Source organism: Typopeltis vanoorti, chromosome 5 (assembly GCF_054136105.1).
Source record: "Typopeltis vanoorti isolate ZY-2024b chromosome 5, IOZ_Tvanoo_1.0, whole genome shotgun sequence".
In the NCBI taxonomy this organism is placed as follows: domain Eukaryota; kingdom Metazoa; phylum Arthropoda; class Arachnida; order Uropygi; family Thelyphonidae; genus Typopeltis; species Typopeltis vanoorti.
The window spans coordinates 32,283,037-32,301,794 of NC_143553.1; the positions used below are offsets into that span (position 1 = coordinate 32,283,037).

The window sequence follows — 18,758 nt, forward strand, 5'->3', positions numbered from 1 at the left end:
TGCCCTTGCTTATTGTAAAAAGAGACTTGATACACAGACAGACAAATCAATGAAAGCCTTGTGGAAACTAACGTTAGACCTCCTGCAACTGTTAACTAAGGGTAAGTAAATAAATTTAATTTACTAATATGAGTAAATGCATATGTTTGTCTAACTTTATCTTTAAAAAGTACAGTATTATTTTACATTTTACAGCATATTCATTCAAATATCAATATCCATAAGGCAATAATTGTTCAATGTTTCTAAATAAGTCTAAATGGGTTAAATTAGAAATTTACTAAGGAATTTGAGTTATTTATTACATCATCATCGTATTTCCATATTTTTTTTTCTTTTCTGCATTTACATAACAAGCTGAATAGGCCTACTGTTTTTTCATTGCTCATATAACCTAATGTTATCTTAAATTTAATCATCTTTTGATATGTTAGAAGTATTATATTAATTTGTAGTTTTGTATTTGCATCTGTATTTATGTTTCTGGTGGTGTGGAAGAGAAGGCCAAATGACTTTAACTCCACGAGAATAAATAAATAAATAAAATTTAAAATTTTAGGGGCCTCAGAGCTTATTCATTTAGAATTTAACCACTGCTTATGTTGCAAGGCCATAATAACAGACAAATATTATATATTTATTATAAAATATGTAAAAATCACTATTACATAAAAGCAACCAAAATGTAAACAATAGAATAGGATGAACTGCACCAGAAGACTGACAGTGTTGATGTGCATTACTGATCACTCCCCCCTCTAATAATCCCCTCCCTCACCTAGATGATATAATACTCCAAGTCCAAAACCAAATGCATGTTAAAATAATGCTGACTCGTTGACCCAACCTTGTAGCATACTGTATTTGCGAATAAAAAAAAAAGGTCTACATTTTTCTTTTAGGACAAAAATTTTTTTTCTCCTTTAAATCCAAAGTCTGTTAAATTGGGGGTAATTATGGGAAGCTCTGTAGTCACTAACATCAATACATTGGGAGAGATGAACTGTGCAGAATGTTGACAGTCATGAGAATTCATAAGCAATGTATAAATGCATACCAAGGGTTAAACGAGTAAATAGAATAGGAGTGAAGTGAATGAACAATGAAATCAAGAAAGCTGTGTTGGAAAAGAAAATGTTATGGAGGAGGTACAAGACAATTGGTGGCAATCAGATACATGAGGAATATAAAGTACAGGCTAGGTAAAATGAGAGAAGATTGGCTAGAACAGGTCAAGATAATTCAAGGGAATTCTACTATATGGCAAGCAAGAGTAAGAATAATTATGGCAGGTTGACACTGGGTGGACAGCCATAGCAGAAACACCATTTCAAAGGATATATCAGAATTACTGAACGAGCACTTCATCAATGTATATCATACTGGTGTGAATGATGATGTATATGTAAAAGGGAGACAAGTATTAGGAGAATTAGAAGTTAAAGAATCAGGTGTATCAGGTGTTGATTAGGTCACATGCTAATAAGGCATGTAACCTAATGGATTACATATTATTATTAATATCTGACACCTCCAGGGAGTCCAAAGACTCATCGAGGAAGGGCACCTACTCTACAACTCTGTTTCCACCATTTAATCCACCAATGAACCAGAACTACACCAACCGCGATCTACTGCCCACCACATACACCACTAGTATTTACACAGTCGATCACAAACATCCATGCCCACAGCAGGATTTGAACCTGCAGCCTTTTCGTTGGAGGAGCGGATACACTAACCACTTGCCCAACCAGGCCTGGCTGGCCGAGTGGTTATATCAGAGAGTACAATTTGGTTGGCTAAGTCCCAAACTGCCAGCCCATCCTTGTTCGTTCAGTACCAGTAGATAACTACTAACAGGGCATACTGTGAAGGTGAGGACTGGACAGATTAGGTCAGAAGCCCCAGTCATTTCTTCACATTCCTGAAAGGCAATGTGGAGGACTCCTCCCAGTTATTTGGCTTTGACTATTAAACCTTAAGTAACGATGTCTGTTAATTCTTGTAACTGATGTTCATTCTCTGCTATTAGGTCTATGTCATCAGCAAATCTAAATTAATTAATTAATTAATTAATTTTATTATTATTTTTTAACCACTGTTTTCCAAGGCTAAGTTTATTATATATTTCAAATATAGGTTAAAAATCATTGGCAAAAAAAATCACACCTCTTTCCATTTTGAAAGGCTTTTGCTGCCAGTGATTTTCTATTAACATTTCTGAGGAACAGTAAAGAGTTTTAAGTAGGTGTACTATTTTATTATCTATTCCATACTGGTTCAGTATTTCTCCACATGCCATACAGAATCAAAAGCCTTCTCTGTATATCTATAAAATTATGACATACCATTTTATTACATTCAATATATTTTTCTCCAATGAGATGAATTTTTAATAAATTTCCTTTAGAAAATTACTGTTTTGTAGGATACTAGTGTAGATTTTAGTGCTTTTTAGTGTATTTAGTATTTTAACATATTTTTATTAGATATTTCAAAATTCAGTATACGTTTGAAATGGTGCCAAAAAAGGGCAAGAAATGTAATGCTAAAAAAAGCACTGCAGGCAAGAACCAGAAGGTTACCCCTGCTAAGGAGGTTAATGAAAATGAATTAACCTCCAAAATAGAGAAGTTGAAGCAGATCATCAGAGAGACGATGCAGGATTTGCAAAATGTCGAGAGGCATTTAAGTGAGCAGAGGGAGAAAAAGAAAATTAAACAAGAAAATAAGAAACAAAAGCAAGGAAACAGGTAAGTCAGGAAATAATAGAAATCAGGTAAGTGACATTGTTAGTATATAGAAAGAAGTTATTTGGTATGGTGACTCCATAATAAAATGTGCTATAGATGAGCGAGTTATAATGTCGAGTTTTCCAGGAGCAAAAATTAAGAATATAAAGGAAGCAATTCAAAAACAGAAAAGAAAAGTAAACAAAATTGTAGTAGTAGGTATGAACAATTTAACTTGCAATAAGTTCAGTATGAGAGAGGACATGAAAGGGTTGCTGGAAGAAGTGAGAGTGAAGAGTGAGAAAGTGAAAATCGTTAGTATTTTACCTCGCTATGATAAAAATGAATTACGAAGAAGGGTTATGATGGCCAACGATTCGATGCATAGACTATGTAGAAGGAATGGATCCGAGTTTTTGGATGTGTGGAGTGAGTAGGGAAGATTGGATTTGTATAAGAGGGACGGCCTACACCTGAATGCGCTTGGTATCAGGAGTCTAGAAACACTAATAACTGGTATGAGACCTAACACAGAGAATCAGGAAAACTAAATTATAAAGGGAGGAATGGTGTGAATGTCAGCGTAAGAGCGACAATGTTATATAACTGTGTTAATAACGGAAATGAGCTTTGTCATGGAAATATTGACGAGGAGAGAACAGAGAATGATTTTGGGTTTGTTTTAGTCCAGTTCAGACCCATCATATGGGTGCAAAGACGTCGACATGTGTAAGGCACTAGAGAATAATAGAGATCTGCAGACAGACTGCAGACAAGACAATACAAAAGAACAAACAGGTAGAGTTTGTTGCCTTAGTCAATATGTTACGATCTCAGACTAGGTATTAGTGAGACCTGGCTATCAGAATCAGACTTACTAACTGGTATCGAGTGTCAAGGGTACAGTATTTTTAGGAAGGATAGAGAGGATAAGAGAGGAGGGACATGCTGCTAATGATATCGGATGAATAGAATCCAGTTAGACTTGAGACCTATGATTGTAGTACTACTACTAACAATATTTCATGTGGCAGTGAGTTTGAAGCCATCTGGTGTGAAGTGGAATCTACCAAGACTAATTACATAGTGGGGTGTTGTTACAGATCTGGTGGATCAGTTGCTAGTGATGAAGAAATGCATCATCAAATAGAAAAGATGAGCGCGAAAAGAGTTTTCATAATGGGATATGAAAACTCTTTAATTATCCAAATATTAATTGGGTAGCAGTGGAATCTCATGAGAAGATGAAAATGCAATTGTTGCGTTGTTGCGGGACAACTTCCTCAAGCAGCATGTGACAGAAGGTACTCGAGGGCAAAGAGTGTCAGATTTGATTATAGCGTCAGAGGGCATTTCAGTTAAAGATGTAACTATTCTGCATCGGTTGGTGACAGCGATCGTGCGGTACTCACTTGGGAAGTGACTAAGTTTATGAATGCTTCATTCAGAAAAGGTTACATGCTGAACTACAAAGCAGGAAATTATGACAAACTGAGGAGTATACTGAGTTCAGTGGAATGGGATTATTTGCTGGATGGAAAGAATATCGACAGTACATGGGAAGCATTTAAACAATACTTAAATGATGTGATATCAGAATGTATCCCGAGAGTTGAAGAATAACAAGAGTAGGAGTCAAATGGATGTGTAATCTTATTAAGCAAGGGATTTGTAAGAAAAGGATGATGTGGAAGGAATACGGGATGCATAAGGATGACGCCCATTATGAATGTTATAAGCAGCAGGCTAGAATAGTCACAACTGTTGTACGGTAAGCAAAGTCTGAGTATGAAAAGAAACTAGCACTGCATGCTAAAGACAACCCACAAGAATTCTATCGATATGCTGCTGCAAGTAAAAGAAAGAATGAATATGAAAGAATAACTCTTCTAAATCCTGATGGAATGAGGGTTACAGATGCAGAAAGGTTGCTCAGGTAATGAGTTCCCATTTTGTTAAAAGCTATCAACCTGGTGTACGCAACACTGAGCTCACTGTTACCTCTTCACTAGATGAAGAAACGTAGGTGTATGAGGACAAGGTATTAGAGCTGTTGCACAAATTGAATAAGAATTCAGCAATAGGGACTGATGGGATATCAGCCCGTGTGCTAAAAGAGTGTTCAGCTGAACTGGCTATTCATCTGACCAGGCTGTTTAATGAGTCTCAGAACAGGGAATATTCTGCAGGAATGGAAGGAATGTATGGTAATTCCATTGCACAAGGGTGGTGCAAAGACCGATGTATCTAACTATTAACCAATTAGTATCTTAGGAGTGGTGGTGAAGATTATGGAAAAATTGGTTAGGGCTCACATTCAGAAATAGGTTGACAGTGAATCTCTACTTTGCAATGAACAACATTGATTTACTAAAGGAAGGTCATGTTTTAGCAACTTGCTCACATTCTATAACAATATTACCATTGAACTAGACAAGGGAAATGGATACACCATGATACTTTTGGATTTTGCTAAGGCTTTTGACAGAATACAGCATGGCAGACTGTAGCATAAATTGAAGAAAATGGGTCTAGGTTATAGAATATTAGCATGGATAAGAGGATGGCTGACTGACAGATATCAAAAAGTGGTATACGGGGGATGTGAGTCTGCAAGATTTGAGATAACTAATGGTGTAGCACAAGGATCAGTGCTTGGTCCATGTTATTTGATCTGTACATTAATGATATTGGGAAGGTTTTGACAAGCGACATACAGCTATTTGCTGATGATGCAAAGATAGATAAGGTAATTAGGCTAGAAGAAACTGATGAGGCTAGGGATCTTGGGGTGTTAATAGATATAAAGTTGAAGTTCAGGGGTCAAGTGGCAAAGATTGCAAATACAACTCAAAAGAAAATTGCAATGCTGAAACAAACGTTCACATGTAAAGATAAGGATGTTATTTTGCCTCTTTACAAGGGCTTGATAAGACCTCACTTGGACTATTGTGTGCAGGTCTGATATCCTAGTTTCCGTTGTGATTCTGACATATTGGAGAGCGTACAAAGGAGAGTGTTAAAAATGATATCAGGATCATGGTACTGAGTACGAAGACAGATTGAGAATTTGTAGACTGCAGACACTAGCAGACAGGAGAAAGAGAGGAGATATGATTGAGACTTACAAACTTCTGAAAGGGTCATACAGGATTTCAAGTGATGAAATTTTTCAATTTATGGAGGATGGGAAAAAGACCAGAGGCATCCTTGGAAGCTGAGAATGAAGGCCACTAAGAAGGGGTTGAGGACTAGATTTTTCTCTCATAGGGTGGTGTGTGATTGGAATGGACTGCCATTGGATGCTGTGAGTGCAAGCAATGTGAATAAGTACGATAGCTGGTGTGTGTAGTATGTGGCCTCTCTCCTTTTACCTTGCGGTGTCGAGAGTTTGTTAATCATTTGGACCTAAACTGTTCACAGGATAAGGTGGTCTGCCCTACGCCCCAGTGTATCATATGTTCAGTGGTGTTGAGGTCTCAAGGCCAATTTGCCTGCTTCGTGGGATGAAAAACCCCAGAATAAACTGGGGGGAAAAACCCTACTGTAGATGCCCAAGACCGGCTAACTTGGTTATGGCTGAGGAAGATCCTTCAGCTCCTCATGTCACCGACGGGAAAACGAACCTAGGACACTCCTTCCCCAGGCATATGGCTGCAAAGTGCACAGCCACTAGGCTAACTGTACAGACAATAATAATAATAATAAATTGTCTAGTGCACTCTTGTTTTTACAGAATCCTGCTTGGTGCTCTGATAGTATAGTAAAAGTCTTACTCTCTAAGAATGAGAGGAAAATAGAAAGTAAGACTTTTAGGAAAAATTTTGCTTGGATGATTGATTATACTGATAGTTCTATAATTGCTAAATTTTGTACTGTTCTCTTTTCTAGGTGTAGGAATCAGAATTACATTACATCCTTGACAAATTTTGAACAGAATATCTAATCTATGATAGGTTCTCCCCATGCTTTCAGCAATTCTGAAGATATTCCATCTATGCCTGGCAATTTGACCACCTTCAAAGAATTACTGCTTCTACCTCTTCTCTTAAAATAGAAACGTCTCCTTGATCCAATGCTATTTGTATTATGTCTTCAAGGTATGATTATTAAGGCTACTACTATCATCTGAGAAAAGGTTAGCTGTGTAATCATGCCAACACTGTAAGATTTATCATTTCCCAGTCAAAAAGTCATGCCATTTTCATCCTCAGTTGACCAACCACTGTTAGTGAAGGGTTTTGTTAATCTGCTTATCAGTTGGAAAGCACTTCTGGAGTTATTTCTTTGTAGTTCCTATTCAATCGTTTGAATACTTTTCACAATCCTTCAAAATCCAGTTGATTTTAGCTGTTTTAATTTTATTTATTATTTTGTTTAGTTCTTTATATTTTCTCCTGCTATCATTATCCTTGTTTATACTGGATTTTAAGGTTCTCCTACTGTCACATAGTTGTAAAATATCTTCTGCAATCAAGGGATTGATAATCCCGTTTGATTTCCTTATTATGATGTCAGTTGCATCTAAAATTGCTTTGGAAAAGAGTGTGTATTCATTTTCAATTCTTCTAGGGAAGTATTCAAGGAATTAGCAAGGTAGGATTTATATTATTATTATAATAAGGGCATCTCCATGGAGCCAGTAGACTCATTCCTGGAGACCCAAACTTTCGCACAATATCTATCATATCTCTTCTTGAACTCGTTTATAGACCAAGCACTCAAAACTGAGTCAGGCATTGCATTACATTCATTCACTACTCTGTAAACAAAAAATCTAGTTATTAATTTTTACGGCTATTTGGCTTATTTTTCTTTAGGAGTACCCCTTTTATGATGTCATTGGCTTCTTACTCAATTTTTAGGACACTGTGATGTTTTAAAGACATAGATACATGAAGAATATAAGGAAGGAATAATGTTCTAGACATACCTTTGTAGGATGTTCCTGGTTGTCTTCTTTTTGAACAGCATCAGGTTAGCAATACACATTTACACATTACTGCTGAAGTATGACTGAAAGGAAGGGGAGGGATTAGAATGTGGAGACGGAAAAATGTGGGAGGATTGTGGATAAGACAAAGCCATGTGAATTTAAAACCCAGGTTTCAGGGATGGGCTGTGAATTCTTTGGGAAGAAGGTGAAGGGGACAGAAATTTTTCTGTCCCCTTCTGATGAAATAAGATTAGAGGTGAAAGTAACGGGATGTGAGCCATTTCGACTCAGTGTCGTCTTCAGAGCTCATGGGAAAAGTCTTAATATTAATTTAGAGGAGTAACATGGAAAATTTTCCAGAAATAATATCTATAAAAAATCTAGTCCTTACACCCTTGTTAACAACACTCTTACATTTCCAGGGATGACCTCTTGTTCTTCCACCACTATTCCACTGCTGAAATATTTCCCCTGCATCAATCTTATAAAAACCTTCTAGGAATTTAAATGTTTCTATCATATCCCCTCTTCTACACCTATCAACCAACTTTTGTAACCCACAAACTCTAAATCTATCAATGTAGGGAGCATTACTTACACCACTCACCAACTTGGTCACTCACTCTGAATCTTTTCTACCACTTCCTCATTTCCAAGGAATCCAGATAACCAGATCTGAGCACAGTAATCCAGATGTGGACATAACAATACCTTATAAAGAGAAATAATAACTTCTTTTTCTGTGTATGTTAGTGTGTTCTTCAATAGTCAAGTAATTCTATGAACTATCTTGGACACCTTAACAATATTCCCTCTGAACTTCAATTTTCTGTTCTCTGATATTGTTTTTCTGGTACGGGAAAATTCCAACTTCTCAACACTATATTTTTTTTTTATTTTTGGTTACTGTTTTTATTTGTTTTAATTTTATTATTCTTGTAATAATTGATATGTAAAAGTTATCACTATGATTTATGATATCTTATCAAATTTTATGTCTCTATCTTACAAGCTTTATACATCTATAATGTATATATTAATACTTACAGTATGTATCTTTGGTAACAGTGCTAAAACATGCCTTCCTAATGATACACCTGCTTCATAGAAAAGTTGCTTACACATTAGATCATCTTCTTCTAAAGCAGCTAATAAAGTTAAAATAAAAACTCAATATCAATTCAGTAATCAAGAATCGTATTTATAAAAGGAAATCAATGATAGAGTTGGGATATTAGAGAAAATGGGCTAATTATACTAATAAACATACTAAAACTGAAATTCGAGATGTTATTTAGATGTTGCATCTTAATTAACTCGTAGCATATAGCTATCAGGCTTAATTATTATTATTATTCATGACTCCTCCAAGGAATCCGAAGACTCATCGCAGGAGGACACCTATTGTACAACTCTCTGTCTCCACCACAACACTGATCATCTACTACCAATCATCTACATCAGTGCCATCTACTGCCCACCACCACAGCTAATATTTTTTGTCTGTAAATTGCATGTGTTCTGAAGGGCCGATTTGTCTGTATACAGGATGAAAAACTCGAGTTTCCAGGAGGAAAAACCTTGCTACCTCTGTATGATATCGGCTAACTCACCTTCAATTGAAAAAGTCCATATAAAGATTCCTTCCGTCATAACGAGAATTGAACTTAAGCTTTTTCCAATCAAATGGCGCAACGTACCGTCGTTCTTCCAATTGTGCTAAGGCGCTTAAGATTATGAGCAACATAATCCAAAGATAGTGTGAATGCCATCTGCTGTAAAACATTCAATTAGGAAAGAAAATTAGTATGATTTTAATTATACAATTATAATGCTTAGTTTCTTATTGACATAAGAAATTAAGCAATGAGAATAATGGCACTATAAGAAGAATATGCGGGGAACAGCCTTCAGATATGGAGGTTAGCTGCGATATAAGCAGAGCAATCTGGCGAATAAGCAGCCGTGGACCAACAGCGACTGAGCTATCAGGGCGTGGGGGAGCAGAAGTGGTAACTCTGTCTCACTTAAAACCTCACAAAGCCCAATGACAACTCGGTGACATGGCGAGTAGTGCTGCCATTAAATAATTACCTACTGGGGTCACCGCCCCTGACATTGGGAAGCAGCATTGTCAGTACTGACACAAGGTTGAAGCCAAATGATGACGGAAAAGCTTGTGATCAGAGATTTGCAGATGGCAATATGATTATATTGTGTACGTCTGTAATACTGCGGAGCAGAAAGCAAATGGAGAAACTACTGCTCTACCTTATCTCCAGAACAACCACCATGGCGAGCAAACCCTTACAATTGGCCCCAAGTTCCCGGCGTCCCTTAAATGGGACAGGGGTGTGAAGAATCTCCGGGCTCAAAATGGTGTCCACTTTTAAAATTGCAACTTGGAATGTCAGAACTCTGTATGAAGCTGGCAAAGTAAGAAATGCCACAAGAGAAATGAAGACGCTGGGCATCCGGATTTTGGGAATTTGCGAGACAAGATGGCCAGGATCTGGAAAGTGTCAACAAGATAATATGACAATGTATTACTCTGGGAATGATGAGAACAAACATCGACATGGTGTAGCTGTAATAGTAGATGAAGAAATCAATAAATCAGTAATAAATTGGATTCCATTTTCTGAAAGGATAATGCTGTTACAACTTAAGGGAAACCCCGTTAACATAAATATCATCCAAGCTTATGCACCCACAGCTGACAAAAGTGAAGAAGATGTTGAAGAGTTTTATGAACACCTAAAAGAGATTAAAAACCTAACAAAGAAACATGATATAAACATAGTGATGGGTGACTTCAATGCAAAAGTGGGAAGAGGGGGTGATGGAGAAATTGTTGGCGAACATGGCTTAGGCACCAGAAATGACAGAGGAGATCGCCTAGTCCAATTCTGTCAGGAAGAAGATCTAACAATAGCAAATACCTGGTTTAAACTTCCACCCAGAAGACTGTACACTTGGAAATCGCCTCAAGATAACCAACATAATATTGCCAGAAATCAAATTGATTATATACTGATAAATAAAAGATTCCACAGTAGTATAAAGAGTGCAAAGACTTATCCTGGAGCAGATATTTCATCAGACCACAATCCCATAGTTGCAGAAGTACGTCTTAGATTAAAATCAGCTAAAAAATCACAAAAGAAGAAAAAGAAAATTGATGTAGAAAAACTGAAAGACCCGAACATAAATAAAAGTGCCAAGACACAGCTTAACCTGCGATTACAACAGATTAATATAGAAGAAAATAAAAGTGTGGAATCTCTTCGGAATAGCTTAAAGAATGCCATCGTAACAACAAGTATTGAAGAAGTAGGTTATGTGAATAATATAAAACAACAGAAATGGATGACAGATGAGATTCTTTCTCTTATTGATACAAGAAGAATGTATAAAAACAAAGACCTAGCCAGGTATACAGAAACACATAACATCATCAAGAAAAAAATAAAAGCCAAGGAAAATTGGATGAAAAATTTATGTACTGAAATTGAACTGCTTCAGAAACAACATGATAATTTCAATCTGTATAAGAAAATCAACAAAATTTCTGGAAAACTGAGGAAAAAGCAAATAGTGTCTCTAGGAGATGAAAATGGAAAAATAGTTCTAGAAGAAGAGAATAAAGCACAGATTTGGATAAAATATGTAACAGAACTTTTCAATGATACTAGACAGAAGCCTATAAATATAAAAGATAACATTCAAGGACCAGCAATCATGAAATGCGAAATAGAGAATGCTATACAAACAAGTAAAACAGGAAAAGCCAGTGGACCAGATGGTGTGCAAACAGAATTTTTAAAATTAATCGAACCAGATAACATCAAACTTCTTGAAAAACTATTTAATAAAATATATGAAAGTGATGAATTTCCATCAGATTGGCTCAAATCTACATTTATCACTATCCCAAAGAAACCCAAAGCGAATTCCTGTGGTGACTTTCGACTTTTTAGTCTAATGAGCCAAACATTAAAAATACTTTTGAAAGTAATTCAGAATTGCATTTATAGAAAAAGTGAAGAAACTCTAAGTGAAACACAATTCGGCTTTCAGAATGGTTTTGGTACTAGAGAGGCCCTTTTCTGTACCCAAATATTGATACAAAAATGCATAGAAAAACAGAAATCTGTCTTTATGTGTTTCATAGATTTTGAAAAAGCATTCGACAAAGTCAGACACACCAACTTAATAGAAATCTTTAACCAAATAAGGCTAGACGAAAAGACATAAGACTAATAACAAATCTGTATTGGAATCAGTCAGCTACCGTTCAATTAGACAACATTACCACCAGTGATATTAACATCAAAAGAGGAGTGAGACAAGGATGTGTGCTCTCACCACTCCTGTTCAACATATATGCAGAGGTAATCTTTAAAAAAGCATTGGAAGAATGTCCAGAGGGAATTACAATAAATGGAAAGATTGTTAACAACCTACGATATGCAGATGACACCGTGCTAATTGCAGATAACATTATGGATCTCCAAAAACTCGTTGACAGAGTATACATAGAAAGCCAAAGAATGGGAATAAATATAAACATCAACAAGACAAAATACATGATCATCAGCAAACATCCAGCCTCATCAATGAAACTGACACTCAATGGGAAAAATATTGATCAAGTGTCAAGATATAAATATCTTGGTAGCTGGCTTAATGAACGGTGGGATCCAGAAATAGATATAAAGACAAGGATTGAAGTTGCACGGCAGTCCTTCATGAAAATGAGAACACTATTCTGCAATAAAGACCTAAACATGGAAGTCAGATGCCGAATGCTGAAATGTTACGTGTGGTCTATTCTGCTCTATGGAGTTGAAACATGGACATTGAAGGCGACAACCATCAAGAAAATCGAAGCCTTTGAGATGTGGCTATACAGAAGAATGCTAAAGATATCATGGACAGAAAAAATTACCAATGAAGATGTCTTAAAATCCATTGGCAAAGCTAAACACCTTGTACAAATAATCAAGAAACGAAAAACATCATATCTTGGACACATCATGAGAAACAGCAAATACCAACTTCTACAAACTATTTTGGTAGGAAGAATTGATGGCAAAGGAACTAGAGGAAGAAAAAGAATATCATGGTTTGACAACATCAAGACGTGGACAGGAAAGAGCAGTGCACAACTGCTCAGATTAACACAAGAGCGCAGTTTGTTCGCCAAGATGGTCGCTGACCTTCGATAGAAGATAGCACAATAAGAAGAAGAAGAAGAATATATTTGATTTACACATCTTGTGCTAAACCAGTGATTAAAGAGATAGAACAAACTTGCAATATAGCAAAAACTGTTATAATGGTTTTTGCTATAATGATGTTAATTATTGTTGTCTGCACCATTCTTATGTTGACTATGCTATTGCTACATCTGCTGTGCCATTGTTATGGAATCACTTTTTTGTTATTTCTCTATCCTAAATCCCTGTTGTACCTACTAAGCCTGAAATCTCTAACCTATCTCTCTGGGGCCACTTCTCCTTTCGGAACTCTGACAAAAATTGTATTGATATAGCTGTGCCAGCCAGAGTTTCTTGTACAAAGAAACCCTCCCAGAGTTCAAGTATTACCTAATCTTGTTAAAGTATTAAGTGCCTATAGAAACTTCAACATTGCAGTCATGGCCTATAACTTTCTTTAATTTCCCCTTGTTCACAGGTTTGAACTTTAGCGAGTGGTAAAATCAGTCTCTCATGCTCAGACAAACTCAGGCTTACATAGAAAAAACATGTTTATTAAATATCAAATTGCATACAAATAAACTTCCACACATCAAAGGTATGTCATATCAAAATTCTAATTCACTAGCTAAGCAATAAGGAATATTCTAATTATCAAATACTCTATTTACATCTTCTTCTTCTTCTGCAGCTTCTCCCACTTAAGTGGGGTCACTGTTTGTAATGAGTCTCCTCCACACCTTCCTGTCTTGGGCTGTCACCACATCCAAGTTCTTCATCTTCATGTCCTATTCTACCAGCTCCTTCCATCTCTTCTTTGGCCGCCCACGCTTCCGCCTTCCTTGCACATCCATCTGCATGACCCTTCTTCCCACATATTCGTCCTCCCTCCTCATCACATGACCAAACCATCTCAACCTTGCCTCCTGTATTTTTGCTCCTAAGTTCGTAACTTTCACTGTTCCCCTGACATAGTCATTTCTCAGACGATCCTTTCTGGTCACACCGCACATCCACCTAAGCATTCTCATCTCTGCTACTTCCATCCTGCTGATGTTATTTTTCCTCAGGGCCACAGTTTCTATAGCATATGTCATAGCTGGCCTCACTACTGTCCTATAAATTTTGCCTTTCAGATTGATCGGCACCCTCTTATCGCATAACACTCCAGCCATCTCCCTCCAGTTCCTCCAACCCGCTTGTATCCTGCATCCCACTTCCTTCTCAGCTCCTCCATCTTTTTCCACTGTTGAACCTAAGTATCTAAAGTCTCTCACCTTCCTGATGACATTTCCTTCCAGCTCCAGATCTGTCTCCTGGCCACCGCCGCCCACTGCGCAACACATATACTCTGTCTTACTTCTGCTCAGTCTCATACCTCTCTCTTCCAGTACTTTTCTCCATCTTTCCAGTTTAGTTCCCGCTTCTTCTCTCGAATCTACACACAGCAAGATGTCATCTGCATACAACATTGTCCAAGGCGCATCTTTTCTCACCTCCTCTGTTACCACCTCCATCACAATATTAAACAGAAACGGACTTAATGCTGACCCTCGATGCAAGCCAACTGTTACTTGAAAACTTTCTTTCTGTCCCAAACAGGTCCGAACACTTGTCTTCACATTTCTGTACATTTCCCGCACCAACCTGACATATTTCTCCGGCACCTTCTTCTCCCTCAGACACCTCCAGTGTCTGAGGGAGAAGAAGGTGCCTTGACACTCTATCGTATGCTTTCTCCAGATCAATAAATACCAGATGTAGCTCCCTTTGTTTCTCTCGATATTTTTCCATCATCTGTCGTAACCCAAAGATAGCATCTGTTGTTGATCTACCAGGCATGAAGCCAAATTGTTCCTTTGTAATCTCCACCTCCTTCCTCAATCTACCATCAAGAACCGTTTCTAGGATCTTCATTGTGTGGGACATCAACTTTATTCCTCTGTAATTTTTACAGTCTTGTGCATTCCCTTTACCCTTGTAGATGGGAACAAGAGTACTCTCCCTCCATTCCTTGGGTATATTTTCCTGTTGGCAAACTTTCATGAACAGGTCCCACAGCAGGTCAATTCCCTCTTCCCCCAGTGCCTTCCATGCCTCCACTGGAATTCTGTCGGGGCCCACCGCTTTTCCATTCCTCATCCTCTTCATGGCCTCCGTCACTTCCATTCTACTGATGTTCTGCACCATCCCCTCAGAAGGCTGCCCATCTCCTCTGTGAGTCCTTGCATTTTCCTCATTCAAAAGTCCCTCAAAGTATATTTTCCATCTGTTTCTTATGTCTACATCCCTCCATAATACTCTTCCTTCAGCATCTTTGATCTGCCTCACATGTAAGATGTCCTTTGCTGCTTTATTTCTACATTTCGCTAGTTGGTAAATTTTTCTCTGTCCTTCCTTTGTTTCTAATTGATCATACACATCTTGATATGCCATGGCCTTCGCATGTGCCACAACTCTCTTGGCTTCTTGCTTTCTCTCTTTGTACACCTCTCTGTCCTCTTCCACTATTGACTCATCCCACTTCTGCTTTGCCTTCCTCTACTGTCACTGCCACTTGTACATCATTATTCCACCACCAACCCTCCTTCTGCTCTCTAATCTTTCCAGATGTCTCACTGAGCACTTCGATTGCACAGCTCAGGATTACTTTTGAATTATGTTTCCACCAATCTTGTACACTTTCCAGTCCATCCGAAATCCTCTCTAACACTCTCTCCCTAAAACGATTCCTCACACTCTCCTCTTTTAAGCGAAACCACTTAATTGTCTTCATCCCATGGCAACCAGAAGTTCTTATCTTCGATCTTATTTTAAAGTCTGCGCACAGCAGTCAGTGTTGTTGTGGTACTTGATCTGTTGGAATTACTTTACAATTTGTCACAACCTTAAGATGTTTTCTTCTAGTCAAAATGTAGTCAATTTGTGAGCTGTTGTTACCACTCCTAAATGTTATCAAATGTTCTTCCCTCTTGAAGAAAAACGAGTTCACAATTGCCAGATCAAACGCTACTGCAAAGTCCACAACCCTCTCCCCTTCCTGGTTCATCATTCCCACTCCGTGGCCACCATGCACCCTTTCACAGTCTCTATTCTGTCTTCCTATGTGCCCGTTCAAGTCTCCTCCGACAATCACCATCTCATTTTCTTCCAATTCCCTCATTTCTTCATCTAACACGTTCCAGAACTCATCTTTTTCCTCTGCTGTACAACCAACTTGCGGGGGGCATATACACATAATACGATCACCCGCTCTTCTCCAAGACCCAATTTCATTCGCATGATCCTGTCGTTCCTTCTACCCACGTCGAGTACTTCACCCTTCATTCTGCCACACACCACAATTCCTACACCATTTCTTCCCTCGTTATTCGCTCCAGAGTAGAACAATTTATATCCATCTCCCAGTTCCTTTGCCTTTCCCCCTTTCCACCTTGTCTCCTGCACACATAAAATGTCCAACTTCCTCTTCCTCATCATGTCTGCCACCTCTCTTCCCCTTCCAGTCATGCTTCCAACATTCAGTGTTCCCACTCGCAACATCCTCTCCACCTGCTGGGCTCGCTTCTTTAACCGTACCCGCCCTTGATGCGGTAGCCCTCGTCCACTTCTCACAGCTGTAGGGCAATGTGGCTGCGCGTCGCTTAAGGGGTACACCCTAGCCTTTATATCATTTTCTCTTCGACTCATAAGCACAGTTTGAGTTGGCATAGGTTAAATAAGCACACATTCATCATAGAACACTAGTTCAAAATTCTAAGTAAAGCTCGCTAACAAAGATCAATTCACATTCAACTGAGTGTTGCATACTCTCAGGCTTTGAGACTACTAGTCCAATATGATTAACATGTTACTGAGCACAAAAGTCACTTAAAAGTTCTCTTTCCATTCAATTATAAATCTGTTCTTTTCTCTTTGCTCCAATACTAATTGTTACAAACAATAAGGAAAATTCTGTACATTACCAGTGTCCTGAGAGGATATCGCACTTCTTTCTTCCGTCCTTTGTAGTCATATGTCTTTCTGCTTTATCAAGTCGCATCCACATGGAGATTACGCTGATCGACACAAATCACCATTCCTTGCACTTTGCCGGACAAACGTTCATCTACCAGATCGCTGTTATCATCTCAGCCATTCTTTTTGGGGAACTTTTCCGCCGTCTCGCATCAGTAAACTTTTACCGATGGCCCTAGTTGGTGTCTGCCGTCAGCTCACGTATAGCATGCCCGACTCCTTCAGATAGCAACCGGGAAGGAGACTACTTCCGGTGCTGTCGATCGGTCAGTACTCTGCTTCACCACACGAGAAAACAGGAACAGAAAAAACGGGGGGTTCAAACCTGAGTGAACTCGCTTTTTATTCTTCTTTGTAGCACCTTCTTTTCGTATTGGAGGATCTCTCATTGTGCTCTCCTATTCTCCCTTACGCAATTGCATCATACTCCTGCTCCTTGAAGAGCACTGATTTCGCCGCACGCGAGTTCAGCTCGCCTTCCACGAATGCTTCCGTTGCGGGCGTTACGTCATCGTAGGCAGCAAGCAAACCTTTGAACCTTTGTTTGCACTTAGATTTACATTCTTACACAGAGCATAATTTTGACATTCATAACTTTAACAATATAATTCTACTTAGACATACAATTTTCTCCTCAACTTCACTTCTTTCTAAAGTAATTGTAACAGGTTTTCTTTTATATTTTGCTTTCTTAACTAATAATACAAGTATTTCTACCTCAGAATTGTGTTTCTTGTTAAATCTTGAATGAATGACTTTTTTGTTGAAAGAGTCCCCATTCAAGATCTAACAATGAACTCATTTACTTATAACAAATTAGCAAATACTCCTAGTCAAAGCTTAATAACATCCATATTACAGCAAATCTTGCACCATAACAAAATATTTCTTTCATCCCTTTTAAGCTATAGTTAGAGATGATTGCACTTTTTTTTTTGTACTTTTTAATATTAGTGTATGAAGTATACCAGGATTATGAGTTAAACTGACAGAACCTGAAAATCAAGTTTCTCCATAACAAGTCTTCTAAAAATATTATTTTTAGAAGACTTGTAAATCACCTGTAATTCTCATTTAAACTTAAAAAAGGATTTTTTTTTTTTCCCAATACTGCATTTTTTCAATGACTTGAGTTTTTCATCTGCCATTTCTGTCAAAAACCTGCACTAAAATAAAGATGAATCTAATCTTTTTGTTTATGATATACAATGCCACCACATAATTAACTCATGGAGTTAATATGTAACTTAATGTGTTATCACATTGTCAAAACATCACCAGATTGTTTTACTTGAGGGTAAGGAAAGAGAATGCCTAATTCATTGGATAGAGAAATGCATCCAATTCATAATTATTAAATTTAATAATTATCAAATTATTAAATGTAAATTAAATGATGTACATTACATCATTTAAGGTAATGTAATTTAAATCCATTATAGATCTCTATCTGAAATCCACAATGGATTTAACATCTATTGGATTTCTGATCAGGATATAGACTAGTCATTTATAACCCCATGTTCCAACATAAAGATGTACACAAGTTCAAGTGGAGAGTACACACAATAAGAAAAGCCTCATTGACTATTTCATTGTTGATAGTGATATCTCTGTTCTGGTTTAGGATATAAGAGTGTATACAGGATTTGAAACTGGAAGTGACCATCACTTAGTCCTGAGTAGGATAAAATTGAATGCAACATTCAAAAGAACGATGTGTAAGAAATTTTTAAAAAAGAATTAAAGTTGAGCAGCAATTTCACAGACAAACTGTAGACCCACTACACAAACATTATTGAAGAAAAAATGAAACAGCTTGAAAATGAGAACCACACCTTCAGGTCT

General features: G+C 37.5%; 1 protein-coding gene across 9 annotated transcripts in view; it reads right to left on the bottom strand.

Annotated features, from left to right (window-relative positions):
* LOC150106294 (N-acetyl-D-glucosamine kinase-like) overlaps positions 1-18,758 on the bottom strand; it is a 285,728-nt gene that overhangs the window by 64,674 nt on the left and 202,296 nt on the right. For all 9 annotated transcript variants that reach the window (XM_090392325.1, XM_090392323.1, XM_090392318.1 and 6 more), the window contains one exon: positions 8,719-8,819. In XM_090392325.1, the coding sequence (XP_090248451.1) occupies positions 8,719-8,819 (101 nt within the window). The remainder of the gene's footprint in view (positions 1-8,718; positions 8,820-18,758) is intronic.